Source organism: Passer domesticus, chromosome 11 (genome assembly GCF_036417665.1).
Source record: "Passer domesticus isolate bPasDom1 chromosome 11, bPasDom1.hap1, whole genome shotgun sequence".
NCBI lineage: Eukaryota > Metazoa > Chordata > Aves > Passeriformes > Passeridae > Passer > Passer domesticus.
In genome coordinates, this window is record NC_087484.1 from 18,851,751 (window position 1) to 18,872,620 (window position 20,870).

General features: G+C 43.8%; 1 protein-coding gene across 7 annotated transcripts in view; it reads right to left on the reverse strand.

The window, feature by feature from the left end:
• The window catches only part of INPP5D (inositol polyphosphate-5-phosphatase D), a 90,878-nt gene that overhangs the window by 33,779 nt on the left and 36,229 nt on the right, over nt 1-20,870 (reverse strand). For 3 of the 7 annotated variants that reach the window (XR_010346380.1, XM_064386119.1, XM_064386120.1), the window contains 2 exons: nt 20,633-20,864; nt 15,703-15,766 (listed from right to left, as the gene is read on the reverse strand). Coding sequence is in view for 3 of the 7 variants with exons in the window: in XM_064386119.1 (XP_064242189.1) it covers nt 15,703-15,766; nt 20,633-20,766 (198 nt within the window). In the remaining 4 variants the exon portion in view is untranslated. Of the gene's footprint in view, nt 1-15,702; nt 15,767-15,948; nt 20,552-20,632; nt 20,865-20,870 lie in introns of those variants that run through there. The other 4 variants (XM_064386122.1, XM_064386123.1, XM_064386124.1 and 1 more) reach the window with 2 other exon arrangements.

A 20,870-nucleotide genomic window follows, 5' to 3' on the forward strand; every position in this document is an offset into this window, starting at 1 on the left:
GCATTTATTAAGTAACTGTTTCCTCAGGGTTATCACAGGATAGATCTTGTTTTAATTGCACAGTGAATTGTTTCAAGTCATTATAAACGGGGATGGCAAGTGTCATCTCCATGGCAACACATCACATCCCCAGAAATGTGCTCACAGGGCTCATGGGACACCAGAGAGGTGTGGAGGGCAGGCTCTCCTTCTGTGGGGATTCTTTCATCATCCCCGCTGGTACCTCAGCTTTGTGCTGATAGCAGCCACAACATATGGACAGAAAACACCTAGTGAATGTATGCAATTTAGGGAACAGCCCACAAAACAGCAGAGCTGTACACAGGAATCTGGAGAACAGTGAATCAGAGACTGAGCAGCAATTTTATAGAGGGAAGTCACATCCAAAGCAGAAGTCTCTCCAAGATCTATTAATAAAGTGTGTCACACAAGATGCAAGAAGACATTCTTCTGCTGTACTTCGTTCCATAAAGCTTTAGCTGGACTGCTGTGGCCAGCTTGGGGCACCAATTCTTATGGAACTTATAAGTACCATAAACTATGTTACTTATAAAGTACCATAGAAAGTCTCAAGGAAAATTTCCAAGAAAGACTGAAGAGTTGGAAAATGGGTTTCACACAGAAAGCTCAGAAGAAAGGAACTTGTATGGTCTAGCAAAGGGACAGCCTGGAGATGCCACAGCAGTAATTTTACAAGTTTTAAATTCTCTTCTAAAGAAGATGGCAACCAGAGGTGCTGCAAGGCCCTGAGGGACAGGAGTGCCATGCACCCAGGCACTCCTCAGCCAGATAGCAAGTGTCTGATCCTGCCTCAGCCCAAAACCAGGGCAACACTGGGCTCGCACACCTGCAAGGCCTCTTGCCACTCCAAGCTCTGTGACTACAGAAGCCCTCTGCAAATCTTCCAGCTTCCTTTATCCAGATCCAGAACCCTTGAAGAGCATGGGTAAGGCTGAACGTGACCATGCTTTTCACCAGCAGCCCTGCCATTTCAACCACAACTTTCACACCTTCCACTTCTGACTCCAGCCCTTTCGGCTGTGAACCTTCTTTCCCACAGAATGTCTTTGTGTCTCCTGTCCCCCAGAGCCTGCCCCTGATTCTGCATGTCCTTCCAGTTTTCAATTTCCTCTGGTCCTCTGTATGCTCACAGTACAATGGCTCAGCACAACTAGCTACAACTTGCTCTCGTTTATCTTCCTGAACTGGCTTCTAGGCTGTTCATTTCAAGAGGACAGGTACAGCTAACATCTTTAATCACTAGCCTTTGGTTAAATCTTGGGATCCCCTTTCCAAATTCAACCATCTAAACTTTTCAACAGGTTTTTGTATGGCTGTTGACCGGATAATCTGGTCTTCCTTTGTATCTGGTGTATTGAAGTAATGCCATCTGGCCAGGAGAACTCCTTGCCAAAGACACCGCAAACACGAGTTTAGTGAAGAGCAGTTGTGAACGTGACTTTAAGAGAAGTTGCAAGTAGATTATAAATAGATGAAGTAAGAAGATGTAAAGCCTATGCTAAACTAGGAGAGGAACTGGTTAACTTGGGGTTCATTACAACAATTGTATAAATAGATGGCACAGGAAGTCTGGGGCCCTCAGAAGGAAGAGGAAGTGTTTTCCTTTCCTGCGCCAAGGCACAAGGAGGAACTAGGAAACTGATCATCTGGTTTTATATTGCTTGAGCCAAATTTTTCTAACTGGAGTACCTTAAAACAGGTATTTAAACACATACATTGGCATTTCAGTAACTGGCAATAAGTTTTCAAAGTTACAAAATTCTTGTAAATACCCACCAGCTTAAATGGAAGCAGTAAATCAGGTCAATTCTACTGCAGTAAGAAAGGCTGGCAGGAACTCTTCTTTTTATTTGAAAAAAATATTATGTTTTGAGGTTTGGAAAAAAAGTTGTATTCAAAACTGTCTGCTAGCTAGGAAGTCTAGGTGGCATTTTTAAATTGATGCTGGGCTCTCATGTAGACAAGCTTTTTGTATTTCACTAAAGAAGTGAACCTAAGAGCTAAGGAATTCCTGGTAAATTATTTTTAAAGTGTTTTTTAGCAACTTGGCTGTGTTTCACTTTCATTTTGTCAGCAAACCTGCCTTATTTTTAGATTGAATCTTGTGCTAAGAAGTTTCAGGAGCATTTCACAAAAATGGGATCATAGACAGGAATCACAGCTGGGAGGAACAGCTACTTTCCAAAATATAAGCCACCCAGAAAAGTACTCTAACTTGAATGCAACACCTAGAGCTTGGAAGAAATGGAGCTACCTAGGAGCACAGAGGGAGACAAGCGTGTGCCTGAGGAAGAGAGGGCTCCTGTGACCTGGAGGGTCAATAGAGAAATGATCTTTTATAAGAGGTGAGAACTTGTGGGTTGGTAAGGGAGTTTTGCTGCTGGATAAAGCTCAGCAAGAGGGCCTCTGCCAGGGAACTATGCATGAGAGAAGAGGTAAGGGGAGGAATCTAGGGAACATGGGCAGAGGATGCTGGTGGGTGACCAGAGCAGCACTTCCTCACTTGGTAAAAGATCATACAAATTTTGTGGAGAACACCACAGTGTACGTGCAGTTATAAGTCATGCATCTTGAATAAGGTTGGAGGGAACGGAAGGCAAACAGTTGCTGTTTCCTCCAAGGTGAGAGATGATGGAGGCTTTTTGTTTCATTCCGCATTTGGTTTGTCCTGATATTCAAGTTTGTTAATACATGTCACTTCTGCTACAGTGACCTTTTAAGTTTTTAGGTGAAAATCATGGAATTTGTAGAGTTCTGGGAAAGAGGGATTCAGAATTTCTGAATTAAATTATTCATTAAAGGAAACAAGGAATTACAATTTAATAACAACTAAGTACATATTATTTCTAGCTTGTGATCCTGGCTGAAAATAAGACATTAAAAAATCTGAGTTAAAAAGGGAAAAAAAAGAAAATTACTGTGTTGTCAATCCTATAAAATTCCCTCTGTTCCTCCAGTGCAACTGAAGGATGCCAGTACATACTACCACAAGCTCCATTTCTTTAAGCATGATACTGGCTTAAGATACTCAGTGCATTAATTACTCACACTGCATCAAAACTCCATTCTTATAAAAAATCAGAAAAAAATGGGTGTGCTGAAGGTTTCCAATTTTGGGAAAGGCCATCTCACTTTTTTGCTATGTGCAGTGTCATGGAAAGAACTTGAGAAGCACAGTTCATTCTTCATTTCAAATGCTTAACATGTTCTCTGTGTGGAATGTGAGCCCAGTGGCAGTTTACCCTAAAAAAGATCCTGACTCTCACATCTGCCACTGTTGATCTCTTCTGGCTGTGAAAGAGTTCTTATCTCTGTGATCCCATCCAGGCATCATTCTGGCAGCCTGAAGACTAGTCATGTTCACAGGTAGGCAATGGTCCCATGGCAGAACTGGGACATTTGCAAATTAGGAGAGTCTGATGGAGGAAAGGAATATTGAAAGGAGTTCTCAGTAGAATATAATTGGCTGCCAGATTTTTACCTCAAGTTCCTTGCTAAAATTCTTCATCCTAAAGAAAAACATATTAGAAGCTCTGGAAGGTGAAGAATCTGTGGAAGTCTTTTGAACTGGCATCCTCCACACATGATAAAGACATAAATCATAATACCAATGTACTCAGATCCTGCTTAAAGACCCCATTCTCCTCTGCTTCAGCACTCCATGGTTCATGTAAAAATATGTTAACTGCCAAATATCCAACTAATATAGTTAGATAGAAGCCAGAAAGAATACCAAACAATTCTAGAAAGCACCAAGACCAGTGCTGGAATAGTTCTTCACACTCTTCACACTAAATAAACCATTCAAACTCTGGCCATCAAAAAAGATTTTGCCAATACAGCACACAATGATTCAGCTTGTAGCACCAAGAGAACCCTGCTGAGCAAACAACCCTTTCAGCATTTCTCTGTGTTATAATAAATAAGATTTACATCAACAAAAAGCAAACAACGGTACAGTTCCATGATGGAACATGAAGGACTGGTATTAAAATTAGCTGCAGGGTGCAAGTCAGATGAGTTGATGATGAATGAGCAAGGACTGCAGATCCATGAGGATCTGATGCAATTTTTTTAGCACTTCTGTAGTGTGTAGGTGGAATTTAAGTAAAAGTTTTGGAGTATGCTACTTCTAAGAACTTCTGTGATTTTATCACATGCCTTGTGCTTTTTGGTTTTCCATTGAAGAGCTTCAACACTTGAAGTCAAATTAAAATTTCCATTTTAATTTCTTCATATCTAGCTCTAGTGCTTACCAAGATAATCTTGAAAACATGGGTCCCCAAGAGCTATCAAGGTACCCAAGGCAGCAAATGTAGCACAGTCATTGTTTCTGAAAGCACTTAGTGGAGGTCATCGTTGTGATTCTGTCAGTGCTCCCCACTGACATTAGCTGGACTGGGAGAACTATTGCAGGTTACTTGTTTCTGGTGGAAGTTCCCAAGCTCCCTTCAGCTTTTCCCTCTGTAGAAGGCAATAAATACGTACCCAAGCAACTGTGTGTGGTGTTTGAAGTCTTAAGAGAAAGAACTTTTCCCTGAAACAGGTGAAAACATGCCCACAATGGCTGTGTATGCACACCTGGGCAGGATCTCTCAGCCCACATCAGTCTTATACTGAGCTCCTGGGGACCTTCTCCAACCCATGCAGCAGACAGTGGAGGATCCATAATCAGCTCTCTGCTTTCCTGTCGTCCTCTTGGCTGAATGAATCCCAGTTTCAACTCTCACCAAGCACTAAATATGCATAAATTACATAAACTATCCAGTGGGAAAGGAAAAATGTAAGATTAAAAAGCTAATAGTTATTGAAGATATGCTGCTGAAGCAAAGCAATGCAGGCAGAAGGTACATGGGAAGCAGCTGCATGCACCACATTGTACTGCATAATTTTCTGGGGTTGCATAATTCAAACCCCTAAGCAATGCACAATAAGGGTGGAAGCCTTAGTTACAATTTCCTGTCTTCAGTCTGCAGAATTTCTCAGGCTTTAGCTACAGCAACTGATTACTATGTTTGAGACACTAAGGATGACCACTTGTCCTTTCTTTCAAGGGGCTGTCCTTTATTTCATTCAGTTACTGCAAACTCTTAATCAGTTGGAAGCCCTGAGCCATAGCTGCTGACTGAACGGATAGAGAACCCAGCCTGAAGGAGCACCATCATTTAGCAAAACTAACCACTAAAGTAAAACCAGAAAGAAAACATCCTTCAAACCCTCTCCTTTTATGTTCTCACCTGAACTGCACTTCTGGAATAAAAGTAGTGGATGTTACACATTTTTTGTAACATTTTGGCCCCTGAAGTTGGACTCAGGATTTCTGGGTTTGCATGCACAGGAATGTATAATGACAACAGCCTACCCAGGACCTCTGTGAGCAACCAATGCCTGCCTGTGGCTCCTGCCACGTCTGAACACAAGGAACACTTGATACTAAGGCTGTTAAACAGCTCAGGTCACTACAGCCCCATCAAGTTTTAGAGAATAAAGCTTAATGCAGAGTTGCTTGGAAATTTTAACTCAGGCTTATGAGTCTGCTAACAGAGAGCAACCCCAGCCCACAGGAAGCTTCACCATCCTTTGTCCATGGGGTTTGCTGAACCCAGCTGTGCTCTATGTTGACTTTTAAAATATTGCAGAGGAACAGCTTTAGAACCCTGAGATGGAAGAGACCTCAATCAGTTAAGACTTTCAGAGGAGAACCAAGACTGAAAACTCTGACAGAAGTACAAACTGAAGACATAAGAAGTCAGACAGCTGGGCAAAGGTCTGGGAACAACCAAAAGCTGCATTGTGACTTCATTCTTTCAGAGGGACTGAAACAACTGAGTCTGAGCTATCTTTGCTAAAGTCTGTTTCATTTCCCTAAACTATTCTGTTATTTGAAATCAAGCTTTGCATGTATTTATGCAGCAATCTGAAAACTCAAGGATGCTAAATTTAATTTAAAAGCTGTAATAACTTCAGCTACCAAAAGGTAAATTTGAAGAGTATTGGTGAAGCAGACCCTGTTTACCTAAAACAAATGCAACCAGGACAATACTTTCAGTTGATATTCAAAGGTGATTGTATCTTTATATTTTACACTTGTGCTGGATGCGTGCATGGAGAGGGACGCAGCCTGCAATGATCCATCCCATCAGCAAATCAAAGTAGATCTCTAAAGAAGAAAGGGCATCTCCTTGTCAGTATGGAGTGTGGAAACAATTTTGTAGTGACAGTGATACTCGTCATAAGACTCATTGTAAACAAATCTAATATCAATTTTCCAAGACTCATTCCTATCTTAAACAATCAGGACAAAAAGCCTCATACAGCACCAACAATATAATAATAATAATAATAATTTCGCTTTCTTTGAGAAAACAACTCAAGACTTGCCTGTAAATGAGCACTTTCCTCTGTGGCCCACCATCCCTCAAAGTACAGATGCAATAAAACACACCATTTCATTACCACACAGCTGAGAGGGAAATAATCTGTTGTCTTCCTAAATACCTGAAATTGAGTTATGAAGCTTCATCTGAAGTCTTTGGAAATATAAAATATTTCTAGCTGCTTCCCAACTAGAGCAGCTTATCCTTTGAGGACTGCACCCCATGGACAAGTGACCCACGCCACAACAGTTTTGGAAAGACTGTTTGTCCGTGGGAGACACTCATGTTGCAACAATTTTGGCAGGACTGCTCCTTGTGAGATTGGAGCCACACTGGAGAAGTTCACAGAGAACTGTCTCCAGCGGGAGTCTGGTAAATAGGTAAGATTTGTGCTGACAAAATTAAAACAGTAATCAATATTGATACAGTAATTAATATTTGGAAATAATAAAACAGTTAAAGGTGTAATGCCAAAAAAGAAAGGGAGAGGAGGGGTTCCCCTCCTTCTCCTGCAGATGTTCAGAACAGGAAGAAGCAAGAGATAACTATTACTAAATTTAGTTGGAAGAGAGGAGAATTTGGTTGGACACCAGGAAAATGTTAATTATATAAGATTTATTGCTTTAATGTTAGAACATAATATTGGCTTATACTACACCAGCTTGGTGTGCATGTGTAATCCAAAAGGTGAATTAACACCAAGGAAGAGGAGAGGCTTTCCTCAAAGAAGACCCCTAAAGAGTGGTGCGACCCCCTAAAAGAATGGTGGAGCATGCGTGGTGAAGGTGATAATGAGGATGGTGATACAAGTGTGACGAATCCAAAATGGGAGGAGAAGGTGATGACGTACAGTATCAATGGGGGGATTTTGGCTTGACAAGCTGGTACGTGAGGTGACGGGGGTCAAGCCCTGCCCTCCATACCCCACGCGGTTATTTTTGCTTATGCGCTATTATCAGAACCAAATTATTCTTTATTTTAACCAAATTATATTGTCAATATTTCGAGTGTATTCAATTTTATATATATTAAGCTACTTAATTAAAATTGCTGTTGCATTTAATTTTGTTTGCGGGTTTTTTTTTGTTTTTTTTTGATTGGATAATTGGGCAAATATAACAGGAGGGACCTGAGGGCATAACAGAGGAAAAACTCCTCTTCCTGAGCAAACAGAAAAAGATCTTGGGTGACACTGATCAAAACCCCCATGCCCTGTCTCCCTGTGCTGTCAGTGGGAAAAGGGAGGGGCTGAAGAGGAAAAAAAAGGTGTTTTATAGGCTTATTTTCTCATTTTTTATTATTCTCCTCTGACTCTGTTAATAATAAAATTATCTTACACCTTCAAATTTGAACCTGCTTTGCCTTTAGAGTGTTTTCTCTCAGTCCTTATCTCAAGTCATGAGCCCTTCATTAATTTTTTTCCCCTCTCCAAATGCCCAAATGTAGCAGGAGAGGGTGAGTGAACAGCTTTCATGGGTGCCTGGCATTTGGCCAGTGTCAAAAAACAAATATATAAAGGATAAGACCATCAAATGGATTGAATGATACGTGACTGTGATATGTGACAACATTAAAGCTAATATTCATAAAATTACTTCAAAACGAGAGTATTTTCTTGTTGATAATGTTGGTTGCATAAGTTTTCAGTTGTTTTTTCTCATCTGCCATAAGAGTTCCAAAATTTCAGGGAAATTTTCCTTTTGCTAGCCTAGGAGACATTGAGGTGGGTGTGTCCCAGGGGCTCCTCTCAGGGTTATACATGTTTGTAACTCGATTGTTTGCACACCCAAGCTCTTGTAAACAGAGTAGGGGGAAGATCCAGCAGGGTAGGAAAGAGCTGCTGGGTGTTTGATTTTGGGTGTTCAAAGCCTTTCCAAAGGATAACAGGTGAAACAATTACTCTTCTAAAATAGTAATTGTTAAACTGCTTACTATATAACAGCCCTAATCTTTATCTCCTGAGTCTGGAAGGATTTTGCAGCTCCTGGAAGCTTCTTTGTACTTTCAGCAAGGACTGGCTATTTGCAATTTTCATTTGTTTGAGTGTGATGAAGGCTTTACAACATAAGACAATTATTAGAGGGCAAACAGCAAAAGAAATTGATGACATTCATTTGCATTTCACTCATTAGAGAGAGATTTTGTCTGATAGCACATCCAGATAAAAGGAAAAGAGATTTCACTTCATGGTATGCATTAGCTTCCAAATACCTGGCTGCATTTTCTGAATGTTGAAAAACAAAATAATATCACTTTAACTTGATTTAAACCACATTCTCTGATTTTTTTATTTTTTTTTTTTTATATTTCAGGAAACTGGAAACATTCTGGAAGGGTTCAAACTAGACAAAAGCTGGATATGGTTTGTTTGTATGAAGAATTCTGTATACTGAGAGATTCAGTAGCAGGAATGTGCATGTTTCAGGAAATACCTAGCTCTCTTATTAAATGCTGCTTCTTTCAGCTTTCCAAAACCTGTGAAGTGCATTAAGTTCACTCCTACCTCAGATGCAAGAATGGAAAAAACATTTTGCTTGTATCAACTTTGGATAGTTTGCAGAAACATGAAATACATGGATTTTGCTAAGCCCAGATTGTAAAATATATTCAGTCCTACGTGTAAACTGTTTTGCAAACTGATTAAAATCAACACTAAATTATGCTGAAAAATATTCAAAATTTAACATCTAAATTTTTTGGTAATAAAATGAAGCTTAATATAATTAAATTACTATTTTGGACATACAATAAATGTGCTGCCCTAAACATGCTTCAATACATTGCTTATAAGTATTGTCTTGTTGTTCACTTGTCCCTTCTTTCTATCCAAGAAAAGTGATTACCCTGATTAATCTCTCAGACCTGCAGTTCCAACAGTCCCATGAGCACAGAGAGTTTTCCAGGGTAACAGATAACTCAGGTGAAATCTGTTCCATTCTCATCATTGTCTTTTCTTAAGACAGCCTCTGTGCAATCTGCAAGTGGCATTTTGGGCAGAGCTGTGCCTGCCCTGTCTTCACTGCAGCCCATGAGGTTGCACAGGTACAAACACCTCACAGAGCTGTGACACAAGCTCTAAGGGCTGGATGGCTGAGCCTCACCTGAAGCATTTTGCTTTGCTTTATCACCCAATGAAACCAGTTCCAGAGCAATTTCCCAGTAGAAAGGTTGTGATCAGATACAGATAGATAGCAAAGTCCACAGCAAATCACAAAGTCCTGTTTCAGAAAACCTTCTGGTGGCCACATGAGCCAGAGCAGCACAGCACACTGAGATTACAGTGCAGCAACAAAGAGAACAACGAAAACTTAGCATCTCTCTGCAAAGGGCTGACAATGGACTTGGTACTGCAAATGGCACAGGCAGACAGTGTCTCTGACGTTGGTGACAGCAGCAGCGACACCAGGAATGCAGGAACTGAACTGAGCTCTTATCAGATGCTGCTAGCAGGACAGCAGCGTGTGCTCCAGAGCGGGTTTGCACACCGGATGGGGCTCTGCCCCAGCTCCACCCTGCAGGACTCACAAACAGGAGGCAGAACTAACCCTGCTCAGGGGCAGGCACACTCCTGCTGACAACAGGCACCCATCTCACTGTGCCTCTTGCTCATCCCAGGAGAGAGAATGTCACTTGTTCTGGCATAGTCAACCCATATGCAGTGTATAAATCAAAATATGTGTTTCTAGAAGTGCACTGGGGAGGGAGGGTTTCAGCAGAAAGCCCTATACAGTGTTTAGGGCTTCTCCCACCCCTGGGAGCCGCAGAGCACTCTGGTGATCTGCTCTCAGTGTCAGTTGGCACCGTGAGTCACAGCTGCTGGCCTGCTTTCGAACTGCTCACGTAGCACTATTTGTTTCCTGTTGCACAAAGCCCTGTGTCAGACTAGAAAAAATTACCAGAAAAAGAAAAAAAATAGCCATATGATCACTCACTGTAAAACAGTGCTGCCAGGGCACCTATAATTTTCACTGAAGTTACGAAAACACACAAGTAAAAAGGGTCAGGCCCTCCCTTTACAACAGGTAACAAGTATAAACTTGTAAGTAATTTTTTAAAATAGCAAATTTCAGCACAAATGCAAAAAGTGCTCATGCATACAGGAATGATGATCTGGCACTATGACTGCAAAATGAATATTTCTCATGTTTCTCCATGGAGCAGGGAGCAGGAAGATGCATACACACTGCTGCCTTCTGTCAAAGAGCTGGGCAGCTAGGACAGCCCAGGGAGAGGAAGAGAAAGGAAAGACTACAGGCTGAGGCTGTAACTTAAAAAATATTAAGGGTTCCTTACTGTAATACAGTCTCTTGTACAGCATGAAAAGAGGGCTGCTTTTCCTGATCCCTTCTCACAACAAGGTAATCCACAAAACTCTGGAGTTGGTGAAACAGTTTTGCTCAAGGCAAAGGAAAAGTTACTTAAAATGAAGGGCCGTGGAGCATGTGCTATGCTTGGTTCAACATCCTTTCCCCCTATTAATGTAAAAAAAGATGATGTATCAGGTTAGGATTTTTCCAGTTTTTTTCCTCTTTCAGGGAATTTTCTCCCATTTGTTGCCTAAGAGATAATAAAGATGATACTCAAGAAAGACAAAAGATGTAGCCATGGAGGAAGGGGAAGAGTGCAGCTCGCTGCAGTCTGTTAGCTCAAGGGCTCTCTCTTTGGAAGTGCAGAAATGTCACCAGATTTTGGTTGTGGGATGAGGGGCTGATCTCATCATCTTGCTCCTTGTTGGGATTGGAGGGGAGATGCTGCTGCTGCTGCAGGGAGCATTTCCGTCCTTCACTGGCTCTCCTTCCTGTGGGTGAGCCTCTGCTCCTCAGAGCGGCCATGGGACTGGGACCTGTTAACACCCAACCTCCCTGGGAAGGACCCTCACCATCTACTCGTGTGCCTCGGGGGAAAACTGCTCCTCACTCTGGAGCATCTCCCAGCTGCTTTCAGGAGCCTGGCTGCCACCGCAAAGTCCCAGCCATTTTCTGCCACTGCTTTGGGTTTTTTGCCACACTTTAGCCTGAAACCCAGCACCCACTGGGTCCTCCCACTCCTTCTGCCTGTGCCACCACTTGGGGCTTAGTGCTACACTTCGATTCACTGCCCCTGGAGGCCTGCTGGCCTCTGTCGTTCCAGCTGCGGCCCCACGGTTCCCGCTGCCGCCGCCATTTCCCATCCTGAGGGCACCGGCCCGGCCGCCCCTGCACGGGTGCGAGGGAAGCCCCGTGCCCTCTCTAACGCCCTCACACGGGCAGAGCGGGGCGAGCCCGCGGCACAGCGCCCCCTGCAGGCGCGGAGGAACCACCGCCCGGCCCGGAGCCAGCAGCACCCCCTGCTGGCTGTGCCCGAACTGCACCTGAGGGGAACGGCAGCACAGGGAAGGCCGAGAATGGATACACACATTTGCTAGTGAAGAAGTTGCTTTTCTCAATTTTTTGTTATTGCTTTTCTCGTATCTTTGCCTCAAAGCCCCATAATTTCAAAGTTATATTAATTCAGAGGGAAGGGGATCATATTTTCCTTTCTGAGGGAGATTCCTGCCTTCCTTGGCAGACTCCTGTCTTTCAAATGAAGGCAGGCGTCATGTTCAAAATTGCTTATCTGGACTTTTTCAAAAGGGTGATCCAATTTTTCCATCTGAACCAACACTTTTCTTCAACATCCTGGCAACACAATATGGCAGGCAAGAGAAATACCTTACCATGCTAACTGCTGCAGATGCAGAATCCTAACGGCAGATCATAAACCATGCCACAAAATGTTGGAAGGACATATACCAATATTTTTTCTTCAGCCTGAATGCAAAAGTGCCTCTTTGCATGTAAAAATGTGTACTTCCCCTTCTTCCACCTGTCCTTGAACAGTTAATTTAACCATGAAAAAAAAATAAAAGACACTATCAGTCCATTAGAGTGGGACCAGGCTTGAGGAAAATGAAATGTACTCTCCAAGACTTAACAAAAAGAGTGATGCAACTTGCAGCTTTAAGGGTGAAAAAACTCCACAGAGTGGCAGAAGCAGAGCTGTCATATCACATGCGCTATGTGTGTAGCTGTGATATGACAGATCTTCTAAACTTTCTGTCATCAAGAAAAACCCCTGACAGACAACAGTCCAGATCTGGGCAGGAAGACAGCCCTTTTTTTTTAGAAAGAAGCACAGTGCTGGTAAAAAAAAAAAAAAAAAAAAAAAAAAGATAGGATTGATAATCAGGGCTCATATTTGTAATCATTACAGGCTAATCTCAAGACTGAATATTGAATCTTTCCTATATCATTTTTATAAACCCAGAAACGAGAAGCATCTACTGATTGCTGTATTAATTTAACACCTGATCTAGTTCCATAGGATTAGTAGACCCTTTCCTTTATTAATGGGATGTTTTAAAATGCTCACATTCCATCCTAGTCAACTGCATTTATATCCTTGTGAAAAAGTAGCCTTTTCAAAAATCTGATCTTTTAAGACACGTGAAGTAGTTTTTGTTTTATCCAAAAATCAATAGACAAGCAACCAAAAAAGCCTGGCTCAGCTGGAAGACTGTACCAAGAACAGCAGCCAAGAACACAGGACTGTTTTTCCTCTGAGCCTTAATTATAACTCTCACTGCATCTTTCTTTTGCCAGAAGAAGCCAGCCCCCTTCATTTGCCTCCACCTCAGAACTGGAATAAGGCAGCACAAAGCAGGAGGTGTCATGTCTTCAAAACATGAGTTAACAACACACTCTATTTAGCCTACCCCTGCTATTCAACCTACAGCTCCTGGCAACCCAGCTTACAAAGGTACTCCACCAGAGTCGCTCTGCATTCCTTGATGTAGGAACAAGAGAACCCCTTGCAACCACAACATGGGACCCAAGAGAATCTCACAAATTTCTTGTTCATAAACCTTGATCCAGCAGGAGAGCTGCCCATTGCTACAGCACAGAGAAACAAAGATTTCTTATGGCTGCACTGTTTGAGCACTGTACATGTACAGCTCTGCAGATAAGAGCTGTACATGAAAACAGGCTCTTTGTCACAGCAGAAACAATCATGGATCCAGTACAGATTGGGAAGCGCGACTCACATCTTCCCGGGTTGTGATGCACAGAACTCCCTGCACAGACCTTCACTGGCAGGTGCTGTGAGCAGCCTGTGCCCCAGAGCTCTCCAGAGAGTAGCTGCACACACTCTCTGCTCAGATTTCAAACTCTCCTGTCACTCATGGCATCTGTGTGCTGCTAGAGCAGGCTCCAGGCCAAGCTGCATGTCCAGCATTTCTCACATGATCTGCCAGCAGGGCAGCTGAGGGACAAGGAGGGGACACAGCTTGCTCAGGGCACAGAGGGACAAAGTGTGGGGCTGTGTGGCTGCCTTTGCAGATACCTTCTGGCCTGCCTTTCTTCCTGTCCCACAAAGGAAAACCCAACATAGGGTCATTTCTGTGCTTATTTTCTGAAAGACAAAGCAGCTGTCAAGCTCATACCACAAAGTTATTCAGAGTTAGGGTTCCACAAGTTTCCCTTCATCATACTGCTGCCAGTGCAAAGAGCAAGGACACCATTAGCAGTGCCAGGGTCCCATGCTGGTCATGGCACAGAGCTGGTGTGGGACATAGATAGTTGTGGCCATTGCCTGGGCCTCAGGTGTCCCCCAACACTCTCCCTGCCTGTGGGGCTCCATCTGTGAGCTTTCTGCCACAGAGAGACCCTGATCTCTGCAGCTGCTCCAGGTACTGTCAAAGATAAACACCATATCACCTTCTGGGCCCTCACCCACCACATCACATTAGCACAATGCACCAAAACACACTCTTTAGGACAGAATGGCTGGGATATATCACAAAATAGGGAATTATCAAGTATCACTACAAAGAGCCTACAGCACAGTGTGTGGAGCCAGGTGAGAATGGCAGGGTATTGGTTCCAGCTGGGTGTTGGTCCCAGGCTTGCACCCAGCTGAGCCTGCACAAGTTCCTCTGCACAGTGTCACCCAATGCTCCATGAAGAGGGATGAACTCTGGTGACATGCCATAGTAGCACTATAGACCCAGGTCATGTCCAGTATAGACTCCTGCTGCCAGTTCCTCCTCAGAAACAGAAGTGCAAGTGAGGCAGAGGAATCTCAATGGCTCTGGGGAATCCAGCTGTCAAGGCCAACAGGGCCACAGTGGCTGGCCTGGGCACACCGTCCTCTGGAGCACAGCACCAAGAGCCTGGAGTTAGCCTTGGAGCCTATACAGCTGTGTCTGTGCAGAGCTGCATCTCAGTGGGGCTCCTGAGAGCAGCCCAAGATACCCAAAAGTAGATCTTGAAGGAGCCAAGCTGGATGTGTACACCCAGGACACACAATCCACCATTCTTACCAAAAGCCCTCAGCTGAGAGCAAGCTGCCAGCACACAGCTGTTCTCACTAACTCATGACTAGTTTCAGATATGCTGCCTCTTAGTGGAGATTTCAAAGAAACACTGATAACCCCAAAAGCACATGAGGAAATATACAACTAACATGGTGCATGAGAAATGTATAAGCTGCTCATGAAGTTGGTAGAAATCTGGTTTATAGTGTGGGAAGCTAGCTGTCAGCTAGAATGGGAAGGAATTATTGCAGAACCACTCTGAATAGCGAGGCAGACTGGGTAGCCTGGGCATTTCCATTCCCATTAGCAGGGAATGCCCCTGCAGCACTGACTGTGCCAAGAGCATGGGGCAGCTACAGCCCCCACTGTTGCCCAGTAAACCCATGCCCAATTCTTGGGGCTGTAGGAGACCATGCCTCCCTCCCCAACCCAAGTTTCATGATTTATATTTTTAAAAAGGGGCTGAGAGGTGGCACAGGAAGGGGAAGTGGCACCGGAAGGGGAAGTGGCTCATTTAGGCTCCTAAATCAAAATAGGAATAAACAGAACATTGGAAATTCCTGCCCTCAGTCTTGGTACTTTCTGGATCCTGAGACCAGAATGCAATTTACATTCTCTAGGTGTAGGCAACTGTGCTGCAATTTTGGATTGAAAAGATACATGATATATTGACAAGACGTTGGCTTCAGAGGAAAATTTATTCCACAAGCTGAGCTTCTCAGTTACATAAAACACGGCTGTGCCACTAGGAATTGAAGGCATGTGTGTTAAAGAGTGTGCTGATGGCCACAGCTATGGACTGGACTGAAAACTGAAATCTCCACGGTAGTGGACTGGAGACCAGCATTGTGCTGGCCTGACATTAGTTTAATTCCTGATATCTTTTTTTTTCTGTTGGTGTTAGAATGACTTTGAAAACCAGCAGTTCTCAAATACATTTTTGTGGGACCAAATACAGAGATGGCTTACCTGGACAATTAGTTTATTTTCTTTATCAGGCAGAATTCGGTAGGTATAAACACAATTCCGGTACCTAGAACAGACCACAGGTAATATGGTTAGACCAAGTCCAGAAGGGAATCTCAGTATGGCATCCCTCCCTGTGAGAAAAGACATTGGAAAATCCTGAGACATATAGATTGCTTCATGCACAAGGGTTTTAAACCATTTCTCTTTCTTACTTTCTTTTCCTGGAGCCTGCAGACTAACACAAACCTGAAGTGTTCCTGGTCACTGAAACAGGAACATCTGCTTGCAGATGTCACTGCAGAAAGTGATATCAGCATTAGCTCAGAGGGAGTTATTCCACTCTTCTGGCCGGAAAGAGAGAAAACACCAAGTGGCTCTAGCTGTCAGTAGAGCAGGCGTCTCAGGAAGAAATGAAAAAGCAGAAATCCAAAATCCAAAAGCCAAAATCAGCAATAAATGAGTAAACTGAAGGGCTAGTGCATTGACTTGTATTGGAAAAAGCAAATAATATATTTCAGCTAAATCACAGTGCAACAGCTGATTGCCAGGCACATTTTTATCCACAAATCCTAGTCAACAGTTTAAATGAAAAGCCATCTCACCATCCTGGTGTGCATGCACACTGTACATGTGCATCTGTAGGGCACCCACAACAAATACTTTGTCCCAGCTAAATTCAATTAGATTATTATTTAAGGGGGGATGGGGGAATCTTGTGTTCAGTGGAGGGTGACATCAATGCACAGGAGCCCAAGGGAAGCCTGAACTGTGCTGTAAACTTGACCTCCCTCAGCAGCTGCTGAGCTTTGTGTAGTTCACCCAAGAAGTACTGACTAGAAAACATATTTTTACCTTTCTCACAACAAAAGATTGATCAAATCTTTTAAGTTATCTGCAAAGCACTTACAAGATACAATATCGCTTTGAGTCACCAAAAGATGCAGGTTCAACCCCTTCCTTCTCAAAAGAAAGAAGAGAATCCACACTCAGATCTTCCTTGGTTGTAACAGAAACACTGCACTACCTCTGGAATGGTCACAAAATGTGGGCTGAGGTCATCCCCCCAGCTGGGGAGATCAGGCAAATCAATAAACATCCTAATCTCTCTTAGAGCTGTGATGCGAGTCTATTCATCATACGCCTTTCAGAATCATCCCACACAGGAGAGAGGAGACTGCCAGATTTCAGGCAGCCTTATACAAGGAGTCACAAAGAGACATGGGAAATTAAAATAAATTCCTTGTAGATCATAGCTGAGTTTTTCCAGGATGTCTGGAGGACTGGGACATGTATCCACATGAATGTGTGTCTTTTGATAGCATTGATGCAAAGGACGCAGAAAAATTCAGGCTGTTTCTAGAGCTCATTTCACAGGCACCTATTTATTCACACATCTGGTACAGAGCTGGTAGTCACAGACGTGATCCTCAACTGTAGGACAGCTACAGCACTGCTAATTCCACCAAAACCAGGGCAATCAGTGCCAAGTGAGGATATGAGCCAAGGAAGGGTACAGGGCTTGTTTTTATGTGTCAATGCAGCTCTCTTACACTATTTACTCCTGCAGGTATTCAAATAGAGCTAAGCAGAATTATTCAAGCAGCAGAGACAATTTGTGGGTGTGGAGATTATGAAACTGATAAATTAAGCAGCCCAATGGTTCTTGCTCACAAGAGGACTCTCATGTGGCCTTCACAGAAACTGCCCCATCACACAGACCATTCAAGACTGCTCTCATAATGCTTGTAAAGAGGTTTACGTTGAAGACCAGTAAGATCAGTATAAGAACAATGAAAGAAGGGTGGTTGGGTGAGACAAGAGAAGGAAGGAACACTCCTAGGATCAAAGGAGGAATCCTCCTTGCCAGTCCCCTAATTTAGTGCATGTGGATGGAGAAGACCGGGATTCTTACTCCATTTTTACCCTTAGGCTTCCTCTCCTCGGCATCCTGACTGTCAAGTTATGTGGTCCCAGCGGCCACCACATTCTAGGTCCTCCCTAAAAGCTGGGTTGAGTTCAGAATTGTTCAGCCATTGTTCAGGCTGTCCATGTGGAGGGTAAATAAAACATCAGCCTCAGCTTAAACAAGTCTCCAAGTATTTGTCATTTCCCTGTCCTCTCAATCAACCAGAGGAGGTAACAGTGTGACAAGGCGGGCATTTTCTCCTTCCCCTCCTGCTGTATGTTTTCATGCACAGGTGATGATGTGCATGTTGGGAGTATCTGGAGCACTGAACAGGGCTGCTGTGCCAGGCCTGGTGCCATGTGCCAAGTGCACCGTGAGAGAGGCACGGCATTGGAAAGGAATCTCACAGGCAGAGTCCTCTTAGAGGGTCCCAAAGCTGCAGCTGGTTCTTGAGTGTCACCTCTAGACATGTTGTTAGTCCTGCAGCCATTCATGGATGAACTGGCAACAGAAGAACCCCTGGAGGAATGGTACCAGTTTAGGTGCAGGGAACACTAAGCAGGCTCTTTTGAATATCAGGATTCAGGCATTACCCTCCTGGTGAGTAAAAGACTCCATTTCTTGTCAATAAACTGACAGATCAAATTATTTAGGCACAGAGAAAGGAGAAGGAAAAGGGCTTTGTTTCTTGCCTTTTATGGGGCAGTGTGACCAAAGCAGGGGACATCTGTGCAGGGGGAGGAGCATTCCGCGGCCTTTCACTCTCTAAATGCTGCTGCTTTAAGATTCAGAAATGCTTTCTTGCTTTAAGAGGCAAGGCACTCTTTAAAGGCTCTCTAAATACACCTTCCCTACTTGTCTATATTTATACAAACCCTGTTTTTCTAAAGCAGCTCTTCAATGAAATCATTATTTCATTCTATTATATTATAATAATAAATGCTTTTGCTGAATCTTGATTGATCTGCCCAGTAAATATTAGAGCTGTATAGAATATGACATTTCTTTTTCAGAGCAAATTTCATGTTTTTTCGTTTTCCTTATGTATACACAGTTGACACCTGCTCTTTTTCAACATAATGCTCTTTTGTGGAAACAATTTGCAGTCAGCCTTTCATTTCCCCACTCTCTCATTCTTTGTCTCCAGCCTCTCTATTTTTTAAACAGAAGTAACTGAAGAGTTCAGACTTCAAACAGCTCCCAGTTAATAGCACACTGAAACTGATACATCTCTGAGGAAGTTTTCAGCTTCAGCAAAGGTGCCCATTTTGTGGAGATGACATTCATAGGGACAGACTTATTCACCACCTCTCCACAAACCAACTGCAAGCCAGCATAAGCTGAAAGCTTATGTCAGATCATCTGACAGCAGTCTGTGTGATGTTTCCCAGACTGTAATTAATGCCAGCTCTTCGCACCTCTGATCCAGCTGCTCTTGGCTGGCAAGGCTGGGTGCTCCCCAATTCTTTAATCAAGGCGTTCATGTTAGCTACCTCAGAATGGATTTAAGAATATAACCTTTGGCTCCCGGTTCAGAAAATCATGGTCATTATATTGTTTCTGTTTCCTGATCCCATGTCTCTCAAGTCACAAAAGGCTTTCAAAGCCGGCTGCATAAACATTTACAATGGAAAAATTTAAGCAAATGCGTGTTAGTAGGCCTTTTTGCAGCACCTTCCCTTTCTATAATCCTCAGCATTGCTTGGTGAAAATATTTTGTGTACATACTGGTTACAAGTCGAATCAATGGGGTAATACTAAATCACTCAATAGAAGCAGCAGTCTGTTCTAGTAAATGGTTCCCTGACTGACCACTCGGGCCCTTAGCCCCTGTTACAGGATTTTCTCTCCTCCTTCCTGCTAGTACTGGATATTCATCTGCAGCTGCCTTTCTTTCTCTGCTCCCTCCAGAAAGACAAAACTCTTCCCTGTGTTGTTTCAAGCATCTTAACAGGCTTTCTGTGTCTTGTGAAGACGCCCACTCCCCAGCCACCACTCCCTGGCAGTCCAACACCTACACCCACGGGGCAGTTACCCAGCCCCATGGCACTCACAGCCGACGGTGCTGTCACCAGAATCTGACCTCAGAGACAAGCAGTTAGCCCAGAGTTATAAACAGCAGCACCACCTTCACCACTACAAGAAATATACTTTCAGACAGAAAATGAGAAACCTGCTTGTAATGTAATGTGGGGTAAAGATGAAATTCATTTCATCGATCTGCTGCAAAATGGCAGCAAAGAGGATCTGATCGGGTCCCACAAGGGCTCTCTTGATCTCTCCTAAGCAAGGACCAACTCTCTGATCTCTCTGTAAGACAAAGTTAAATGTCTCAGATTTTATGACCATGATTTCAGTCTCCTCTCACCCCTGCTCTCCTGCCTCCAGGAAAAAAACCTGCCTCTCACAAACCCAGGGCAGGAGGCCTTGCTCTCTGGTTCCTGACCTAACCCAGAATGAGGGGATCAGGGCTGCCAGCACTTCTCTTCCTCTTCCCCACATGAAACGTTTACCCCATGAGCCACATTAATGATGCAGGTGGAATCACTGCTGTGTGGGTATACCATGCACAGCTCCAGGAACTATTTCAAGCCTTTTGCTGAATGCAGCACAGTACAAGCAGGGAGCTCAGCAAAAAAAAGTGCCTGGGAGGTCTCAGGCTTGGGACTGGGGTCACTAAAGATAAATATTTGACCCAAGTTGTTAAGACACCCCAGAAGTTCAAGAGGTTATTTTCTGTCAGAGCACATCAGCAGTGCCTTTGACGATTCTCTCCTTTTGAATCAGGGGCAAGAGCAGCATGAGCAGTACAGCAGTACATAAACTATGGGTTTATTCAGCCTGGCTCCTAACCCTTCCCCACCCCATGGCCCAGTCTGGTGAAACCAGCGGCGCTCTGAGGAGGGCTGCACATTCCCAGTGAGTACAGCACCTGTTTGCCTCTGTGCTGGGGCGGAGGCAGGAGTGACCCCTGCCCAGCAGGGACAGCGTGTGGGCTGAGGGCGCGGTGAACGCTGTACTTACAGCACGCAGAGTGCATATGCTGAGGCAATTGACTCACTGGCCCGCACAAGGAAGCTGCCGTCCTTGCCTACTTTGGAGAGCAGGTCTTCAGCTCTAGAGCGAGTGATGTTGCCGTGGTACCAGCACTGATCCATCGCTGGAGCTGGAGGAAACCTGAATGCCAGCACAGGAGCTGCCAGAGCTGCCTGTGTGTCTGTGTGCAACGATCAGCCAGCTTCGGCTCACCAGCTTCCTGTTT